Consider the following 20,013-nt stretch of genomic DNA (forward strand, 5'->3'; position numbering starts at 1 on the left):
CAAGACACAAGATGGTATTTTCATTAATTTATATATTTCTGCCTTATAGTTAACATATGCATTTTCTTTTGTGCCACCCTTAATTTTTCTCAGTAAGTAATGATATTTGTTATATTCAGAAATGAGTAAAATTTCAGACAGCTTTTTGAAATAAATACCATAAAATAATAGAGCTTCACATAATAAATATTCTTTACAACAGAAGAAGTTTTGAGATATTTTAAAAACAGTCAAGATTCCTCAAAACTTTCTTTTTTTACATAAAATATATACACAAAGAAAGCCAAATTTGGCTTGAGACAGAAGTATGGAGAGTTAATGGGGCAAATTTAGGAAAATAAACCAGAGTACGGTCCCATCAATTTAAAGGCAACCCAATATTTAATTATGGATGTCACAATAAAATGGTAATTGATATATATCAAGAGCCGATCAAGCACTTTGCCAATGCCTCTGATATCTAGTTATCATCTCTCAGAAGACATTGTTACTCCTTTGTTTAAAACACACCATTAAATCAAGACAAAATTAAGGGGTATTCTGTACCTCTGCATGAAACACCCACTGTGGGTTAGGTTGAAATATAAAACCAAGACTGACCTCCCTTTAAAAGAGGAGAGATTGACAATATGGTAGACATTGTTCAGAACACTGCAATTTACAATTGTTTAGACCAGTGCAGAATTTGAATGATGATAAAACAAGTCATTTAACTTTCCTTATAAAATAATTATTATATTAATCTTCTTTTCTACTGTTCGATTAACTTAGACACAGAGATGTGTTAAGAACTTTTGACATGCATTATACTACAGAATTTGAAATCATACTAGTTCACTGTGTATCACACAATGAAACAAGTTGTATTCTTTGAGATCTCGCATTCTACATTAATAAATGTTGCCAAGTACTCTTGCAATGTAACTGAGGTGAAAACTTTCAATGTTGGCTAAATGTTGTAAAACTATAAATCCAACATAAAGAGCACATTAACAATTTCTCCACAAGTAGCAAACACTGGAAATCTTTTCATCCATCAATACAGTTAACTAATATGGTACATTGTTGTTAAAAGTAGTTTTTGAGGTGGCCAGAATAAGGACTCAGATTCACAGTAAAGCACATTGAGTGCAAAGCAGAGAACACAAGCTTTATTATCACATCTGCCTCATCACCATAAACAGTGAACAGGGAAAAGTATACCCTGGATAATTTCAGGAAATTTTTTTTGCATATATTAGAAAATATCAGGTAACAATTTTATGGAGAGTAACAAGACCTAATTAACCTATTATATTACTTGTAAATGTCTCTCAAAAGCTGGCTCTTTGAATGGAGATAGTTAGCTTAGTGATAGCCAGTCTGGTGCAGGTTGGTACCTTGTGACCATCGCATCAGTGGTTTCCCCCAATTATCTTGCTTGTCAGAAATTGTATTGTAACATCCATACATTAAACAGATCAAACACCCCTCAGAATCTGGTTAATTTGTTTCAATTATGCTAAAATTTTTTGATGATTTGTAAAAAAAAATACCAGTATAGTTTGTGTAACATGAAATATCTGTGGACAATACAAACTAGTTAAGGGGGCTGTTTGCAGGTGAGAAAGCAATGGTTTACTCCTCTGAAGTGATGTGATGTCTCTTCACCTATGGGGACCAGCAATATTCATGATCCTAAGCCTGACAGGCAGAACTGGAGCTGTTCCATGTTGATAGAAAGCAGCCATCTCTCAATTGTAGAATGGGCTAAGTTTAGAACAGTTGCTGCATTTTGATGAAATCCAGTCCTAGGATGAAATGGGTAAACACACAGGCATGATTTCAAAATGAAAATTAAAAGGAAGTGTTAAAGAACTCTGCTGCCCCGGATCAAGAGGGTTTGTCCTCCCCTGGAGTGGGACAGCTCTTGAGTTTGCAATACACAGTATTCGAGTTCTTGCATCGGCACCCAGGCCGGTTTACACGGTCATAGCACCCCTGGCAAAGTTTGATACAGCCCTTGGCTGGAAGGTAGCAGAGTAAACAGGGCAGAAACAAGGACATTAAACCCATGCACAAGAATCTGGAGCAGCAGTGTGAATGGGAGCACGAGCAAGGATTATCCGCACAGGAATCCTCATCGTCATTGGAGCAGTGGTAGAAGATTCCCTTTACCAGGCACATGCACGTACCATACTCCACCATGCTCTCTGCTGAGCACAGGCACTGCTTGTTACAAGCCAAACATGAAGGCAAGGTCCTTGGCGCTGTGCACTCTCTGCACTTGCATTTCCCACATTGCTCACATATAAATCTATGTTTTGCCAAATCCTCCTTCCCTAAGCATTTCGGTACATCCATTGTACAGGCAGATGCTTTAGGTTGTATTCTAATCGTCCTGTCTGATCTGTGGTGGCTGGAGGTTAGCCGTGTCGGTGGTGAACGTCCCAAAAGTCCTTGCTCAGATGACGCACTACTGTTGCTCCCTGAACTTGCTGCACTACCCGTGCTGGTCGACCTGCTCAACACAGGCATCCTGGTGGAGGAGTGGTGACCGGCGTGTGTGTGGTGAGTGGACCGATGTTCATAGTTATTATTCACATTGATTGGTATCACTTCGTGAGTCCTTTCATGCTTGTCATGCCGCTGTGTGATTCTGCTACTACTAATGCTATTAGCCTTCTTCGCAATAGCAGGGCCTTCTGTGTACTCATTGCTGGTCCTGATTGCTTTAATCTGATCGAGGGATAAAATGGCAGTGTGCTGCAGCTCCCGTTCATAGTCAAGTCTCTGCCTGCTGTCAAGAGAGGGCTGCTGGATCACAACCAATGAACCACCACCGCCATGCTGAATACGGGCCTCCATCTGTGGTGATCACAACTTCCAGCATTCACTGTAGGCTTGGCAAGCATCTGAATTTCTGCCAAAACAAGTAGAAATGAAAAAGATATATTAGAGTCACATTGCTGCATTCAACAATAACTTAAGGGATCACTAGGATCCCAGGCTACTGCAAAAGAATAGATTCAGAAAGCACTTAACCCACTGGACTGCGGCCATAGCTCCCACAATGAAAGTTTGCATTTGGATGCACAAGGCAGCCTTATTGGCAACAAAAGTTATTTCTACTTTGGGCCAGATACTGATTAACAGTCTGCACACTGATTCGAACTCCTTACCCTGCAATGGGAGGTTTTCCTATTTCTTGGTAAGATTGTTCTAACTGTACGGAAGGAGGCTGTCAATGCTGCCCAGTCAAATTCTGCAGGTCTGCCACAGGGTTAGGTAAAAGCAAAGTACATTAAAAGTGGGTACTGTGAGAGGCAAGAAAACATGTTTTTGTCTTTTTGTTATCGCACTTTGTACGTATGTATATTGAGTAAGACAACTTTTTATTTATATTATATATATATATAAGAGAGAGAGAGCAAGACCTCCTATGGTGCTTAACAAAAGGACAGGTATTAGAAGGCAAGAGCAGACAAAGGTGTGATATGAAATAGGAGCAATCAGGAGTTATAAGCTGGGGAGAGACATAGAAAGGTAGAGGGGTTTCAGAAGAGAATTTATTTTGCCAGCCACAAAGGCTAAAGACTTTGCCAGAAATAGGGACATAAAGAATTTGGACAGCTGAGTAAAACATGCATTCTGAGACATTGAGGTGCTGGAGAGTGCAGAAGTAGGATGATATACGAATGAAGATGAGAATTTTGAAGAGAGTCTGCTGGAGATCAGGGGACTACTGGAGATTGCGAGGGCTAACATGTGAGGGAAGCAAAGTTTAGCATTGAAAGGAATCATTAAAGTCAGTTTTTACCAACTTCCACCAAAAAAATGTTTGGAGTTTTTCAGGTTGTGAATCAGTTAAAAAAAAACATATTCATCAGAATGTAAGAAATAAGTCCCTGGAGCTTCCCATTATTAATCAAGTTCATGTCACGTGCTATGCATGCTATGCCCACATCATGGATGTGATGTGCATGCATCTCCAGACTTCATTTTTAGCAGGGGGAAAAGGAATCAAACACTGCACTTTGGATTTTTTTCCCCAAAAGGGGACCTGCACAGTCTTTAGGTACTGCTTTTAAGACTACATTTTATATACTGCAGCAAACATCAGTCTTCATTCCCAGATAAGCATACAGCAGTAACAGTAATACACTGGCACAGGTACATACAGAGCAGGTAATTTTCACCTTCACTGTCTGGGTGGTAATCTGTTCGCATGAAAACTGTGCACCCATTTCAGACCTGCCCAATGTTCATCCCATTCAATGTGGCGAAAAAAATCAGGTGGGTCCTGCAGTACGAGGACAATCTGCTCTGCCAGGTCACTGCTCAGGTGTTGAAGGTGAAAATGGCCTTGAGTCTCCTAAAAATTAAGGCCATTAATCAAAGGCTGACTAAGGTAACCTACCAAGCTACTGAATACTGAAAGCGTGAATGCAACAATTTTTATTATCTGTCCATCATAGTGGCACCTAAACAATAAACATAGGTCTTTCCATTTTACTTTAAAAAGAGATCAGACAATTAGTACCCGGAGATGAAAGCATTTCTGCAGCAATGAGGTACGTAGGTGAACAACGTTCCTAAGAAGCATCGTGCATATGAGGAGGAGGAGGATTTTTAAAATTCATTCATGGGATTTGGGTATCACTGGCAAGGCCTGCATTTGTTGCCCATCCCTAATTGCCCTTGAACAGAGTGGCTTGCTAGGCCATTTCAGAGGGCAGTTAAGAGTCAACCACATTGCTGGAGGTCTGGAGTCTCATGTAGGACGGACCAGGTAAGAGTGGTAGACACTAGTACAGTGACATTACCACTATGCCACCGTCTACCCAGACGACGCCCCAGTTACTGAGGATGAAGCCTGCTGGCCATGCTGACATGGGAAGAGAAGCCACAGAATGGTTTATAAATGCTGAAGCTCTTTGAGCTTCATGTTACAGGCCTATAACTTATTTCACAACAAACATGACAAGAAAATTTTTTTTTGAAATCTGCAATGGAAATGGATGACCACTAGTTCAGCTGTTTTCCTGTCCTCTTGAATGCCCTTTCCAGCTATCTTACCTTGTCATTTCCTTCCTTGTTTTTGAAGACTACTTTAAAACTTGTTGCTTATCCATGTCCCCAATCCCTCCCTCACTTTAATCCTATTTTCCTTCCTTGGTCAACATCCACTGTTTTTCCCTCCTTAATGGAGTGCTTGGCGATGCCATCCTGTCTTGAGGAGCACCACAGAAATACTGTGAATTACTTTAATGTTCCTACCATTAGACCTTTCCCAGTAGGTGACAAACTCTTGGGTGGCCCAATGCCACCCTTCACCTGACAACCAGAAGATACATGAGACCAGCTGGGCTTACCAGTTCTCTCTACTTGGACTGCAGTCAGCATTTCTATTTGATCATGCAGCTGAGACCAAAGAACTCCAATATATGAATCAGAGGAATACCTATCCCACATCCTGACACTACATCACAGCTTTGGAGCATGAAAGCTTTTAATTTGTTTGATGGGAGTTATACCTTTTTTTTTTCAGCCTGTACAGTACTATAGGTTCAAATCTTGCCCCAGACAGCCACAACAAAACATATGGTTGCCAAAAGATTGTTTCCTGAGCTGCTGCAATTTGTTTTTAAACTCTACGCTACCTCATGGATAAAAGTACAACCTTGCCAAGACCAGAACCATTATTGTGTTTTCTTTCTTCCAACCTTTGCTCATACAGTGGGTGGAAGTTTACACAAGTGGCTCGGTGAAAGGAAAGGTCACCAGCACCAACTCCCACACTATACAGCTAATCACTTGCAGCTCGGAAGTGGAGCCACTTTTCAACAGGTTTGGCATTGTTACTTGAAAAATTACCAGAAATAAAAATAGATGCATAATAAAGATCAATACAATACATGAGTATTGTTAAACAGCCTAAGTACAAATTATGTTGTGATAAGAGAAAGATATCAAATTCAAATTGCTTATATTATAAATTAAACCTTTTTCAATTTTAAAAGTGATTAGACTTTCAATTGATCACTTCACCAATGCCCCCAGAAGGTCTTATGTTCAATCCCTGCTCTATGCTGTTAGCTGATCTCCCCTGAAATGGCGGTAAAGGCTTGACTTTTCTGGGCTATGGAATTAGGGGGAAAAAAATGAGCCGAAGTACTTACTGCTGATGGCTATCCAGTGATAGTGGGATCAGGTTTGGCTGTGATTCATAGCCTTGTTCCCCCCTACCCCCCAACCCATCACCCCGCCCCCCCCCAGATCCCACATAAACTGTCAGCATTCATTATCTAGACTCATGAATGAAGAATGGCAGTCTGGATGAGATACCAGAGGGATTGCTAATATGCGTAGAATGGGTGCTGTGGCTTTAACCCGTATCTTCAGGAGATGAAAAGTTAAATATGCACAAGTATGAGTGCAATATCCAAAAGTGTTAGCATTAAGTTGCTAATCATTCACAGTCAATAAAGACCCCCTTCCCCACCACGAAATCATCTTAAATAACAGATTATCCTAAAACCAGCTCAGTGAATCTCCTTCAATGCTGAATAATAGAAATAAGCAGCAGTGCACATCCCACTAGATGGAATCCTTTACAATTAAAATTATCAAACAAGGATATGGGGATTAGGGCATAAGCTTAACTGCACAATTTCAATTCCCACCCGACAAATTGTCACACTTCCAAGTCCCACTCTAAAGATGCCATGTCCCCTGACCTCACCTGCCTCAGCTGGCTAGGTATGCTGACAATAAATAATCTTATCTGAAGGGCAGTGGGTGGGGGAGGGCAGAGGAAAGAAAGAGGAGAGAAAAAGTTAGAACAGCCATATCTGATGCAGTCTCTTCAAACTATGCATGCTATTGGACACTACAGAAGAGGAATGAAGATGGCGGTAGCTCAAAACACCCCAATTTCCCAGCAAAGAATGTGCACAGAAGAGGAAATTTATTTTATTTATTTCAGGTGGAGGGAGACCTTGTGTAAAGAATAGGGCTACTGCAATGCAGTCATTTCTGAAGATACAAATGTACTCACAACATGTCATAGAGATACATACTGTATGACATATTGCAAAAGAACTGTTTTACCACTACATTTTACAGTGAAAATTAACTGTAACATAGCCCCAAAAAGACTAAAACCAGTCTAAAAAAGGCAAGGGAAGAAAATAATTTGACTTATACTGACAACACTACAAATAAAGTTATCCTGAGGCATATCTGTTCAAAAAGTTTACTCATAGTATGTAACATTTTAGATTTTCAAACTGAAAACTATGACTTGGTTTTTTTGATGTTCAATGCTTAAAACGACACAAAAGTGGAGTCAGTAGTTGCAGGGTTAATGTATTAGTTTCTTGTGCATGACACTGATGGGAGGAGAACAGCGTCAGAAACATAATGCTCAATGTCATCATTCTCCACCAAGTACCTTACATATTTCACAGCATCATCTCCCCAAATTCTTCCAAAGCAGTTTTGTGTATGCAACTGTGAATTACAGCACCATGCTCTTTCTATATATCCTTCTAAAGGCAATGTCTATTAGAACCATCGATAACATAACTGCAGCACACTTAATGACTTGCATATTTAATACATAACCATTATTCCTACAAAGTAGCTGTTGGTTACATCCCAGCACCACATTATCCAGGCAATCTCACTCCCATTTCTCCCTCACCCTGAAAAGTGTTTTTTTTTTAAATTGCAGAGATTTCAAACTGTATAAGTTCTTGTACTAAAATGGGGATAGCAATGGGTTAAAACAATTGCCTTGCACAGAGTTGCCAGGATCTGCTGGATTTCCCTAAGCACCTGGTCCTCTGCTCTTGCAGTAGAAGGATTATACTGACAATGAAACACTAGATCTCGGTCAGCACAAACAGGACTGAATTAAGAGACTATTACCATGTGGCATCCATAATGCGGTTTTAATTTGGGAGCTTCCACAACACTGCACAGCGCTAGCTTATTTTTGTGCAAGAGGCATTCTTGCCTTAAAATGCCACAAAAATGCAACCACTTACTGACTGATTTCTACACATGAAGTAGAATATAGTGGTCTGGTTAATAAATACAGCTCAGTCCTTAAATTCTTGCACAAATATAATACAGATTTGGAAAAAACGCTGGAAAAGTATTCATAATTTAACAACTAGGTTGGAAAGTCCCTCCCCACCAAAACCACAAAGGTTTTATTTTGCTTTGCATTAAAGAGCAGTTGTACAATTGAAGGGATGAGAGGCTGTTATGTATGATAAATGTCCTCATGGAGGACCTGGCACTAAGGGGTAGGTTAGTTGGAGCAAATATAATAGTTTTCATATTCATTCTGACTTGATGAGATCTGCTGAGAAACTACATTTTTAAAACTTGCAATGCACAAGTATAAGAATTCAGAGCCTGCCTTCCATACAAGTGACAATAATGAGCTTAAGTGGCAAATATACATATCCAGAGCCAAACATCTTCAGCCTGTGTCCTAACACCAGTAACAACAGCACCTGAAGCAATAATTTGGGCGCTCAAACCTCACACTGAAAAGTCTACAGCTTAAGCATGTCTGATTAAGGGAAGGGACAAAATGCTTTAAACATTAGGCTTTCAGTGCCATGGGCAAGGACACAGAGATAAATTGGTGGAAGATGATGTGTGTGAGATGAGAGTATGGGTATACAGAAAATATGTAGAAGAGAGAAAAAGCATGAGGAGGCCAGAATGGAGTTTGAAAATTAAATTCAGAGGCCCACCAAATTAGAGGACTGCTACCCTACCAGGTTTTGGTGTTCCTAAAACAGGACATAAAATTTCTCTCAACAAAAACAAGGAGAGTATGAGTTTTTTTTCCATAATTAATGGCCCACTAATGAAAATGTACTCTCACAAATTCTGAAGTTCAAAGGTGCATGCTCCTGCAACGTTGTTAAGAGTTGATAATTATGGAGAAAAGCAGGCATTCTCCCACTTTATCTCCAAAGAGGACCATCACCCAAAGTCATAAAAGCAAATTGATGTGGATGTTGGAGATCTGAAAGACAGAAAGTGTGGAAAAAACTCAGCAGGTCTGGCAGCATCTGTGGAGACAGAAACAGAGCTAATGTTTTGAGTCTGTATGATTCTTCTTTAGAAAGCGCTCCAAAAAGGAGTCATATTCAACTCAAAGCCTTAACTCTGTTTCTGTCTCCAGAGATGCTGCCAGGCCTACTGAGTTTTTCCAGCACTTTGTTTTTAACTCAAAGTCTATCACACAGTTTAGAAGTATCTAGATTGATGAGTGATGTAACAGTGGCCAGAAGTAAATAGTTATGATGCTGTGTTACACCTGAATAAAATATTTGTCATAGTTTCTGGATGTTTCCAACTATAAAATGGTGACATTCTCACATCTGATGAGACCTTAGCCAACATGGCATCTAGTTTGAGCCAAAGGGGAAAGGGTGGAGGAGTGGCTTAGGTGAATTGCTTTTGCATGAGAGCCAACATGGGCATGATGGAGCAAATGGCCTCCTTCTGTGCTGTACCACTCTATGGTTCTGGATTTTTCCATGAAGACAGAGTATGGAAGAACAAACCATTTTTTCTGCAGGCACAATTTGAATATGAAATTACTAGAATCTATCTAATCACTGATAATTACCAGTCACTTCATATCCAAAGCCCATCATGTTTTATCACAGTGTGATACTGACAGGAAGTTATATTTTAGTGGTTAATAAAATTTCACAGTAGATCAGCCAACTGCAAGTGCAGCACATTAGCTTCCATTGCAAAAGTGCCATATCTTCCGCTCTTCCTTTGGCCGTTTGCAAGTTACCTCTTAATAAAAGTCTAAAGGTGAAACTGGGGTGGATGACAGCCAAGTTTAGAAGTTAAATCCTCACCAGAAGAACATATTGTACTGCTTGAACCCTGGTGAATTGTCCATCATGTTGACTCAAATACAAGTCGTCTCGCTCGAAACTGCACCCGAAGGAGTAATTGGGCGCTGAACATTTTAACATGGCTCAGCCAGCAGTTTATAACAAAACCTTTCTCGCTTTGCAAGTTACGAGAGACACGTAGGCTGGCACCTGCAAATTAATAATAACAATGCTTCTTCAAACTGTTTCTGTTATTTAACAAGCCCAGGAAAATGCCAGCGTTTACTAACTTCTCACTCACTGCTTGTGCTTGCAAGAGCGAAGAACATGCAGAGGACTGATTTCGGGAAGGGCTTCGAGTTTCATGCTGCTCAACATGCACCCAGAGAATTCCCCAGACTGACCTCAATCCGTGACCTGGGAAGACTCTCTCGCCTGTGTTCACTTCGAACTTCAGCGTTTACCTTAGTCGCTGCACTGGGCAGAAAGCCCTGAACTTTCTCCCCCTCCCCCCACCAACTCACATACAATCCCTGACCTTGGCATTTGACTTTGCTCTCTGGCCTGTGCTGTCTGTGTTGGCAGAGTTGCAGAACAAACCGGATTTGTGTTTTATTTTTGCAGACCGCTCTGCTGTGGGAGAGGCGCTCATGGGAATCCGAACCCAAAAAAGCCACCGTCACACACACAGGGGTGTTTTTGCTTTAAAGTCAAGCCACGTTTTAGGGTTACAAATCAGACTCGGCTCAGCATTGCAAGTGAGTCCAAAAGGGGAGCTCCGGGGGCCGGGCCCGGGCTGGGCCAGCTCCCCACTGAAGAGACAAGGCGCACTACACTCTCCCCGCACACACAACGGGCGCCCGATCCTTGGGCGATGCTGGGGTCAAGAGCACTGAAAAACACACCGACTTCACAGTCACTGTGGGCAGCTGGAGAGAGAGAGAGAGGGGGGGCCGGGCCGAAGGGGTGGGAGAAAACGCCCCCTTGCCCACCACCACCACCCCCCCCCCCCACCCCAAAGCTCAACAACTCTCACCAGTCATGCAATAATAATTTCAGCTCTCAACCCTTCCGACACTCATCTGAGAATAGTGGGAAGCTCCTACAGTCCCGCAGCACTTCAATATGTTGCACGTATCCGAATCCCTCTCCAGCTGCCTTCCTCAAACCGATAAGCCTGATTCCCCCCCACCCGCACACACACACACACAATCACCTTGTAGCAAATAGCAGTTGCTGTGCCGAAACTCTGCAAGAACCGTCTCCTCTCCCCGTCAGGCAATGGGCAAAAGGGGAAGGATCCGTGGCCCCTCAATTCCTGCTGCCTGGCGAGCAGCTTCCCGGCGATTGTTTCAATGAAAAGGGCTCAGAAAAGGGTCCATCAGAAGCCCCGCAGCCGAATGCGGGGTGACTGGAGCCAGCAGCGCCCTCTCGGAGCGCACATCAACTCTGGTTAATCGATCGTTCACCGAGCCGAGGGAAGTGAGAGAGAGACGGGAGGAGAAGAGAGGGCAGGAGGGGGGGGTGGGGGGGTGAAATTATGAATGAATCCAGCAGCAACAGGCTGGCACTCGAGGGGATGGAGAACACCACACGGGGGCGGACTTTCCAGTAACAACACTGGGGTCATTCAACTAGATTGGCCATTTCCACAAGTGGAAGTGGATTCAACCTGAAGATTTTATAATCTCCGGCAAAAAAAAATCAGTTTTCCATTTTCATTTAGGGATTTAAAAAATCTTATGCTGTGCTATGAGTATTAATTAATACGCGTTTGTAAAAGCCGTCCAGACACGATTTTTTTTTAAAAAACTGTTTCTAAGTTATAAAATGTCAAGGAATCTTACCTATTTCCATACATCCACCAAGTACAAATCCATTTTATTGTGTGATATGCAAAAGTATTTTCCAAGAAGGTAGATCCAGTCTCAAGCCTTAAATCACCTAATATTTAGGAGTCACGTCGTTAAGTCGTCGGATCGAAACAAGAGTGAGGTCGAGTTGATAGAAGCAGGAGCCTGTGGTGCAGTGAGCCGGCGGCCAGCCCCTCACTCTACAACACTGCCCATGTACAATGTCCAGCAGCAGCCTTTGGGTATTCCCTCCGCGACGCTCACTGCAGCTTGTCAATGGGCGCTTTCCTTTTTTGTAATGACACTCTCCGTAAGGCACGGCGATTGTTTTGTATGATGGTCTCCTGTCCAGACACCTGATTTCCTATATGAAGCTGTCACCAGTGCACGGTATGGCTGCATGTGTTTGTAGGTTATGACAACTGTATATGTAAGCCTGTTGTGTTCTCACTTGTGAAGCCTGGTGTACCTGCTGTGTGATTATTGGTGCGTCTGCTTGTGAGGCTGTGTCCGGCAGCCAGAGTCTGCAAACGTGAGCTGTTGCTTTATATATAGGAGTGCAGAGTTGCTCTGCTCACTGTAGCCTGCTCTGGACTTATTCTCAGTGCCACTGACGGCTGCTCCTTCTCCACCAAACACACACCACGTTCCCTTCACCCTCATTGGTCGAGACTTCGCATTCCACAGCTGCTCATTGGCCATAAATTTGCATTCCACCGCCGCCTATTGGTCTCCGGCGTCCCAGAAGCGGAAAAAAAATGGGAATAAAGAGGATACAAGACATCCGGTCGCCGCTGATTGGTTATCTCTGGACACGCCGCGGCTCGCGGATTCGGATTGGATAAGAGGGAGGCGACAACCCTTTTTTCTAGGAAGCGGATTGGTCGGTTTAGGGATACAAGGTTTATGCTGAAAGGAGATTGGTGGGAAATATCCCGCTAATTGGATCAGAGGAAACGGTGCATCCGACCAGAGATGATCGCTACAAGATTGTTGGTCTGATTTCACTCAGATGGCGAACTTTTACAACAACAAATTGCAACATTAACTATTATTTTTGCTATATTTTAACAATCTATATTCCAGCCTAAACCGGTTCGGTTGAACTTAATTGCAACATTAAAGGAAACCAATTGAAACATTAAAAAATAAGAATAATTTGTTACTATTGTGTCCTTGTTTATTTCACTCGAGTTTATTTTAACATGTTTCACCCCATCTCAATGAGATTTAAGAAAATACACATTTTCTTACTTTGTTGATGTGCACAACTCCCCAAATGCTCCCTCAGACACACGGCACTCAATATGCTACTAAGAAAAATGTTCCTAATGTTGAATGAGCCCTTGGAGAAAAATCATCTGAGCGTCTCACTGCCTTCGGCCCTCGGCGGCTTTATTATTCATTTGTAAAATAAACCGCAGACCGGAATCCAGCGCAATTCTCCCTCTATCGCATCCTGCTGGTTCCCATTATGCAGAAAAGAGCTTTCAGATGAGAAAAACGAATGTGGTTTACAAAAGAGGCAGAGGAAACATTCATTAAAAAGACCCGCAACGACGAAATCTTGCTTTCAAAGGCCATTATTAAACATACATAAGTTTTTTTTTAAAAAACTTTTGAATTTCGCTTAGGTTTTTTTCTACTTACCCAGCCAAAAAATAAATCCCCGTGTCGGAATATTAAGAATCCAGGTATATAGGAGCTGAACCCTTTCATCAGCCCGTACCTTTGGGTAGTGCTTTTGTGCTCAGATCACACTGGGGGGAAATCCCGACTTCCTAAACTCCTCTTTGTTGTTGCTGCAGTCATTTGAATGCACCAAAACAACTGTCTCCTGCCACCGAGCACATGCTGAGAATGTTAATGTAAATCCACGAAACTTTCTGTATGGGGCGGGAGCCTGCACTCAATGGCTCCAAGTGTAATTTGTGTGTAATGTTAAATAATTCCTGCTTGCACTTATTAATCTAATTTGTACTGCGATGTGGGGTAACCTTTCATATATATAGATAGACAGTGCGTGTGTGCGCCCGCGCATGATATTTTAATGATATATTTATCAATCTGGTAGAGTACACCGAACCTCTTCCGTTCATCCTGAGTACAGTATATCTGCATTATGAAATACAGACGCTTCCTTTGTTGTTGTCCTGTCTCTTGAGTGTTCCTTTGGGGCGACCCATGGCTCTTTGGCTGGTTTCATTTGTGCAGGAAATCGCTCATTCATTAACCCTCTGGCTTCCCTTTCATCTGAAGTCTGACTGATCATTAAGCCGCCCTTTCACACCGGAACGGCTGAAGACCCGTTTAAAGAAATTAAGGGATTTATCTGTTAGTCCATCATCTCTCCCAGACCAGTTATCAGGGATCTCATCAGGCGAGAAGATGTCAGGCCTGGAGGCGAAGGAACTGACCAAATGGGGCTTCAAAGAACTGTAAACTACAACGCCAAGTTCCGCAGGAACTGCAGGTCGGATTTAAAGAGACACCAACCCCGCTGCGTGATCGAACAGGAATGATCAAACACAGACATATCCCACTCTACAACAACCCCTGCCCCCAACAACTACAGCTCGAGCATTGGAAACAGAAAAGATATCAAGAGCCTTTAGTCCATTCGTTTCCGTAAATTAAGACTGAACCACTTCTGTCAGAGCTGACCCAAACCCCCTTCCCTTTACATAAAATAAATTCCAAAACTCAATATTAGTCATTTTTAAAAATAAAATTCATATTTTAAAGAGGAATACTGCTGCTTGGAAACCATTGTTTGAAGAAAGGTACAGATATTGACCTCCCAAAATCTATTCTTAACAGTATTGTCCTGTTAATTTTTTAATTAACTCATTTCTGTTTCCGCCGTGTTTCTGTTAATCCACAAAGCTTGTTTTCCGACTGTTTCTGGTGATGAGAGTCAGGGACACAGGGGCAGCACAATTAGAATAAGATGTGGCATTGATAAAAATCAAGCTGGTTAATTGAGTGCCAACTTTAACCACACGCTCCCTCTGATTGAGTTCACACATCAGGGGCGACTAACTAATATTTAAAATGTTAATACCCTCCCCCACCCATTTGATGTTTATTCCTAGAACAGCACTGGGAGTTCCTTTGATATAACCTTTAATTATATTCATAGGCGTAACTTCCTGGGTGCCACCGGGTCAATCTGTTTAATTGATTTCAACGTGCTGAATTAGGAACGGTTGATGTCTGCTCTGTATATTCAAAGCAGTGTAATTAAGACATTTCGACTGCAGGAAATAGGTAATGCCTCCTTAAACTTAACTTATTATTATTCATATTCCTGTTCCTGGGTCAGAACTACTTTCTTTGGGAACAAACTAATCTCCCAGTCTGCACAGTAAGTGTACGGTCGGCAGGGGAGACACTAAGGGTTTCTGCCGCTACCCCTCCCCCCACCAGGCAGATATAAACATTCGGCGACTATTCCCCAAAATAACCAATCAAAAAAGAAAATGACCAATAACATTAAAGTGATGAGGTGTCAGCTGTGGCTCAGTTCATAGCACCCTCGCCTTTGAATCAGAAGGTTGTGGGTTCATGTCCCACTCCTGGAAACCAAGAACTGTGAATGTACTTGAAAGAGTTACAATCTGTGACTGTTGATAACTTGAAAGAGTTTCAATCTGTAGGGAGATTACAGATTTACTTTGAAAGGGGGGGATGTCTTCCTTTCGGACGTTGCACAACCGGGTCGCAGTTATGGGCTCAAACATTAATTCTGTGGGCGAGTGTAGGCAGACTGTATATATATATATAGAGAGAGAGAGGGGGGATATCGAACCTGCAACCAATTGTCTAGTCTACATGTTAAATTCTGCTTTTCAAAAGCTTTGGGAAGCTCGGCCTTGCGATTTCAGTCCATGTGGGTATGGAGCACTCGGGAGGTGTTCTCAAACCAATGCAAAGGCTGGCAGGGTGTGCGCGATGTGCCGTCACCTGTAGCTGCTGTCGGTTATCGCAATGAGCGGAAGCTTTTCCGAGCGCTCCCGCACTCCCACCTCCCAGTGAGGCAGCCCTACTCGGGGCTTGGGAGGGGGAGGCGAGAAGGGCGGGTAAAGAGACGCTTCGCTCGAATGAATTCGGCAGATAGGATCCAAGCTTCACGGTACGCATGGTCTGTGGTTTGGTTATCTGACATTGATGGACGCTGTTTACCTTTTCATATGGTAAATGTGTCAGTCAGAGTCCGGGCAGAGCCAGTCAATCCAGCCTGCTCTATTACACATCGGGGCTGCTGCAAGTCGTGCTGTGTTACGGTAACAATTTACCAAACCCTTAACAACCAATATTAGAAACATCTTGAGTAAACATTAGCTTGTCATTCAATGCTCCTATTTAATGCCGGAAAACTAAAATCTGTCCATATATTAGTTTCTGAGAATTTAAAACAATTTTCCACATGGCAGCACTTAGCCCGGCTACAGATACATACCAGGTAGCAAATTGTTTTACAGTGTACATTTGAAATGCAAGCGTCTTTTTCATCAGAAATTCAGAATCATTTTATTGAAGAACGAGTTTTAGTTTCGTTATTGTGCTTACTGGGGTGATACATTTCAAACTGAAGGGGAACTAACTGCACGAGAAGTCCTGTCTTTTTTTTCTGCATGCATCAACAAGAATTTAGCCAGTTTTGAAGCGGAGGTGGTGAATATGCAACTGAACCTGGTACGGAGGAGCTCAGCATTGCACCGAGTTTGGCAATTTCCTTGAATGGGGCCCATTCACCCAAATACTGGTGATGCCTGCCATTTGTGCAGCAATGCAACTTTTGGGGTCAGTCGCAAAGGACACCTGGTAGCTTTACAATGCGCTGCAGTAGCTAAGGTATAATTACAATACCAGAGCAAGCCTTAATCTTAATCTTAATCCTGCCAGACAGTGTAGGTTTCCAACCAGCGCCAGTTCTAAATTCGGAATTGACATCCAGCGGGATACTGGCTTCCTGTGGGTGTGAATAGTAACACCCTCCTCCTCCCCCACCAAATTGTACAAGGCTGCCGGAACCCGGAAAACCATCCTGCCCTATAGGAGTGACTGCCCCATGGGTGAGCACAATGATGCTTGCGGCCATCGAAAGAACATTCACCTTGTGGCTTTCATTGGTCAGTCTGATAATCACATTGCGGATCCTTCCCACTACTTTACAACATTCCGAGCTAGTGAAGATAATGAAAGCAGCGATGATACCACGAGGCACCGTGTAGAATATACATCACTGTCAGCTGGCAGCCGTCTTCCTTTTAGTGTCAGTGAAGTGCTTATCTTTCCTGTTTCTATGAAGTTGACCTTTTCACAGCCCCTGATCATCACTAGATTCGCCAAAATGTTTATTAAGTTTTAGCGAATAGAGGATTTACATTTCTGGAACTGGTGGCGCAAGGCCCCCACACTGCCCAACCATCACCCCCCCCCCCCCCCACCCATCACTGCCTACCCATCACCCCCCACCCCCTCCCCAAACCCCAAGCCCACCACCGCCAACGATATCAGGATAAAATTCAAAATGATCGCGTAACTCCTAGAGGCTGCTCTCAACCTGCTTTCAAACCGCACCTTGACCATCTCAGACCACTTGGGAGTGACACCGGAGGGAGTGGTATTGATTCAAGTTTTAAAACGCCCAGCAGATCCAGCGGGTATTTTTCTAAATTTTTACTCAGAGGTAAATAAATGAAAGATGGATCTGGCCACATTGTCATTGTTCAGATAGACTGTGACATCCCACTTGTCCCTTGTAGAAAAGTTGGTGCAGAAACCCCCCTTTGAGCACAGGTCAATCAGGCCCCAGTCTGTACGTAAGGTCCTAGAGGCTCTGTGGAAAAACAAGTGGATTCTATTGAATGGTTCCCTGAGCAGACTGTCGTGGTCATTTGACAGCACACCTCATTGCCAGAACTTCCAAACAAGCACCAAGACATACCCTGGCTGCTGGTGGTTAGTGCCCTCCCCATTAGAACCTTCCTGCTCACCTCTGCACCACTATAGGCTGTCCTCAAGGCGTGGCCCACCTCCTGACATCTGCATTGGAGAACAATGTCAGGAAAGAGATGCAGTGGTCTTTTGTCAAGCATCATCCCGATTAACTGTGCAACACAGGACCCTGCGCTCTGCCGACTGTCCCAGGGGACTGACCCTCCCTGAGACAAACATCAGTTGCTGCTGGAGGACCATCAACTAAGCCCCAAACCTGCTGATCATGCTTGTCAAGGAGCTGTCCATGACCAAGCATTGCAAACTTTCACCTTCCAAGGTCTGGGAGCAGAGCGATGCGCTGGAGCTTGGGCAGCCGCACAAAGGCTCCATGGGAAAGGCCACAGTTGAAGGCCCTGCCACCATAGAACCCCAACGGGCTGGGGGAGCTGTGGAAAACCCCGTTTAATACAATGTAAATGTGACCAAGTCTGCATTAGAATTGAAGTGAAGCACCCACCAGTACCATATACTGTGTTAACCAAATTGATCTGCATTGCACCATGTATACTACTGCACTAGTAATGTAACGTGCAAATACTGTGAATAAAGCATATTTTTAGGAAAAAAATGTTTGTTGGTGCTTCATAGTTATAGAATCCACCCTGCCAACTAAGCGGGGAATATTCCACCAGCACCAGCAATGCTCAACCGTTTCTTCTGGAGCACCTCTGTCATAGCCTGGAGAGGGTATTGCACTACATGGTGCTCAGTGAGTTCAAAGTTATGAGCTCTGTTTTCATTCTTTACTCGTTTGGATTTGCCCTGAATCAAAGTTCACTCATTAGCACAATCTACTTTGTAAACTATAACATATGCACTGAGTAGAACGTATGCCAACTTGTAAACAAAGAACAAAGAACACAAGCTATTTCGAAAAAAAAGTAGGTTGGGACAATACTTCAAACTAAACCACGATAAAAGACAAATTGCGAAAAGGCAGACTGATGTCAGGAAGCTCCTCGCACAGAGAGTAACCGAGGTATGGAATGGGCGTTTGGGAGATGAAAGCTCTGGGATCATTTAACAAACAATTGAATGTGACGGTGAAAAGGCTGTCGGCTCTTTCTGGATGGCTAAACTAACAAGGGCCTTCCTCAACTGTATCTATCCTGTGATCTGGTCCTTTTCAATGGATTTGCAGTCTGCAGGGGCGCCAAAGTTCGCTGTGTAAGAGTGAATCTCACTGTACTGAGGGTGTCCTCACACCCTACCCGAAATATTCAATATCTTACTGTTTCTTTCTCTTTCAACCCGTTAAATTAGACGTAGTTAAGCTTGAATATGTGGAGCTCCACAGCAATTTAAGAATTCATATTCCCCGAGTAAAAACACCCAGTAATTGAACCGCTAAAAAGATAGTCTCCGTGAAGTGTTGAAGCAGAAGTGCACCTTCTGCTAAAAGGTGTACAATAGGGAAAACTCCTTGGTTGTACATGATCAAAGATTAAACCATGTCTCAGAGCACAGAGCTACATCCTTTGAGAAAGCTGGTATTATAAGATGAGTTTCGAAGTGGCTTAGTGAGCCCGGTCTAAGAAAAACACAAAGAGGAATTTTAGCGCCGAATTTGTGTCTGTGCTTTGGGGTGAGGACGCGGTATGGGTTCTGCCTAATCGCACGAGAAGCCTGTCCCAACATTGAACACGCAGTCCCCATACCCATGGTCCGGAATGAGCTGACCTCGACTATCACTGATCTCAAAAAAACACATTTTATGACAAAGTGAAAGGTTTCAACCGATTCATGCAAACATTTCCAACCTAAAATCATGAGCACGTTACAAATGTCGAGTGGGCGTGGCATTGCAGTTCAGACCCTCCGTGTAATGAGTTGTTAAAATGCGTCGGGTCATTACCATAGCCCGGCTCCTATGTCGGGGCGGCGACACTCGGATCATGTTCGGCTGTAAATGTTCATTCAGCGAGCTGTCGGCTGGTTTCCTGTAAATCCAACTGAGGCGGATGCCAAAGCTGCCTCTGTGATACCAGCAGGCGGATTAGACTCCAGCGAAACAGCCCCGCGGCTTCTTTACGTAGTCTGAACTGAAGGATTCAAACAAAAATGATGATGTATTACAGTGGGTATAACTGTAAATGTTCCGGAGACAGAAACTCATCGCAAATCAAACTGAAAAGCAGTGGTATAAATGACTAACTGGAGCGTTATATCTATATAACATTGATTAAATCTCTATCGTCTACTTCCTACCTGTAGGAAACTCGTTCGAGTTACCAACAGTCACAGATTGCAACTCTTTTCGAGTACAATCACAGTTCTTGGTTTCCGGG

The 20,013-nt window shown here is 43.0% G+C and overlaps 1 protein-coding gene across 7 annotated transcripts; it reads right to left on the bottom strand.

Annotated features, from left to right (window-relative positions):
- Positions 1-14: 14 nt before the first annotated feature.
- spry1 (sprouty homolog 1, antagonist of FGF signaling (Drosophila)) lies at positions 15-19,670 on the bottom strand. 7 transcript variants are annotated; one of them, XM_078539798.1, is made up of 3 exons: positions 11,714-13,129; positions 9,888-10,076; positions 15-2,902 (listed from the first exon to the last, which is right to left on the bottom strand). In XM_078539798.1, the coding sequence occupies exon 3, from the start codon at positions 2,845-2,847 to the stop codon at positions 1,873-1,875; it is 975 nt and encodes a 324-aa protein (XP_078395924.1). In that variant the 5' UTR covers positions 2,848-2,902; positions 9,888-10,076; positions 11,714-13,129; the 3' UTR covers positions 15-1,872. The 7 variants fall into 7 exon arrangements, with proteins under 7 accessions (XP_078395924.1, XP_078395932.1, XP_078395942.1 ...); XM_078539806.1 differs by lacking the exon at positions 11,714-13,129 and adding an exon at positions 11,083-11,317; XM_078539816.1 differs by lacking the exon at positions 11,714-13,129 and adding an exon at positions 10,903-11,025.
- Between the last annotated feature and the right edge of the window lie 343 nt (positions 19,671-20,013).

This window comes from Cetorhinus maximus, chromosome 1 (genome assembly GCF_964194155.1).
Source record: "Cetorhinus maximus chromosome 1, sCetMax3.hap1.1, whole genome shotgun sequence".
NCBI classification, from domain to species: Eukaryota; Metazoa; Chordata; class Chondrichthyes; order Lamniformes; family Cetorhinidae; genus Cetorhinus; species Cetorhinus maximus.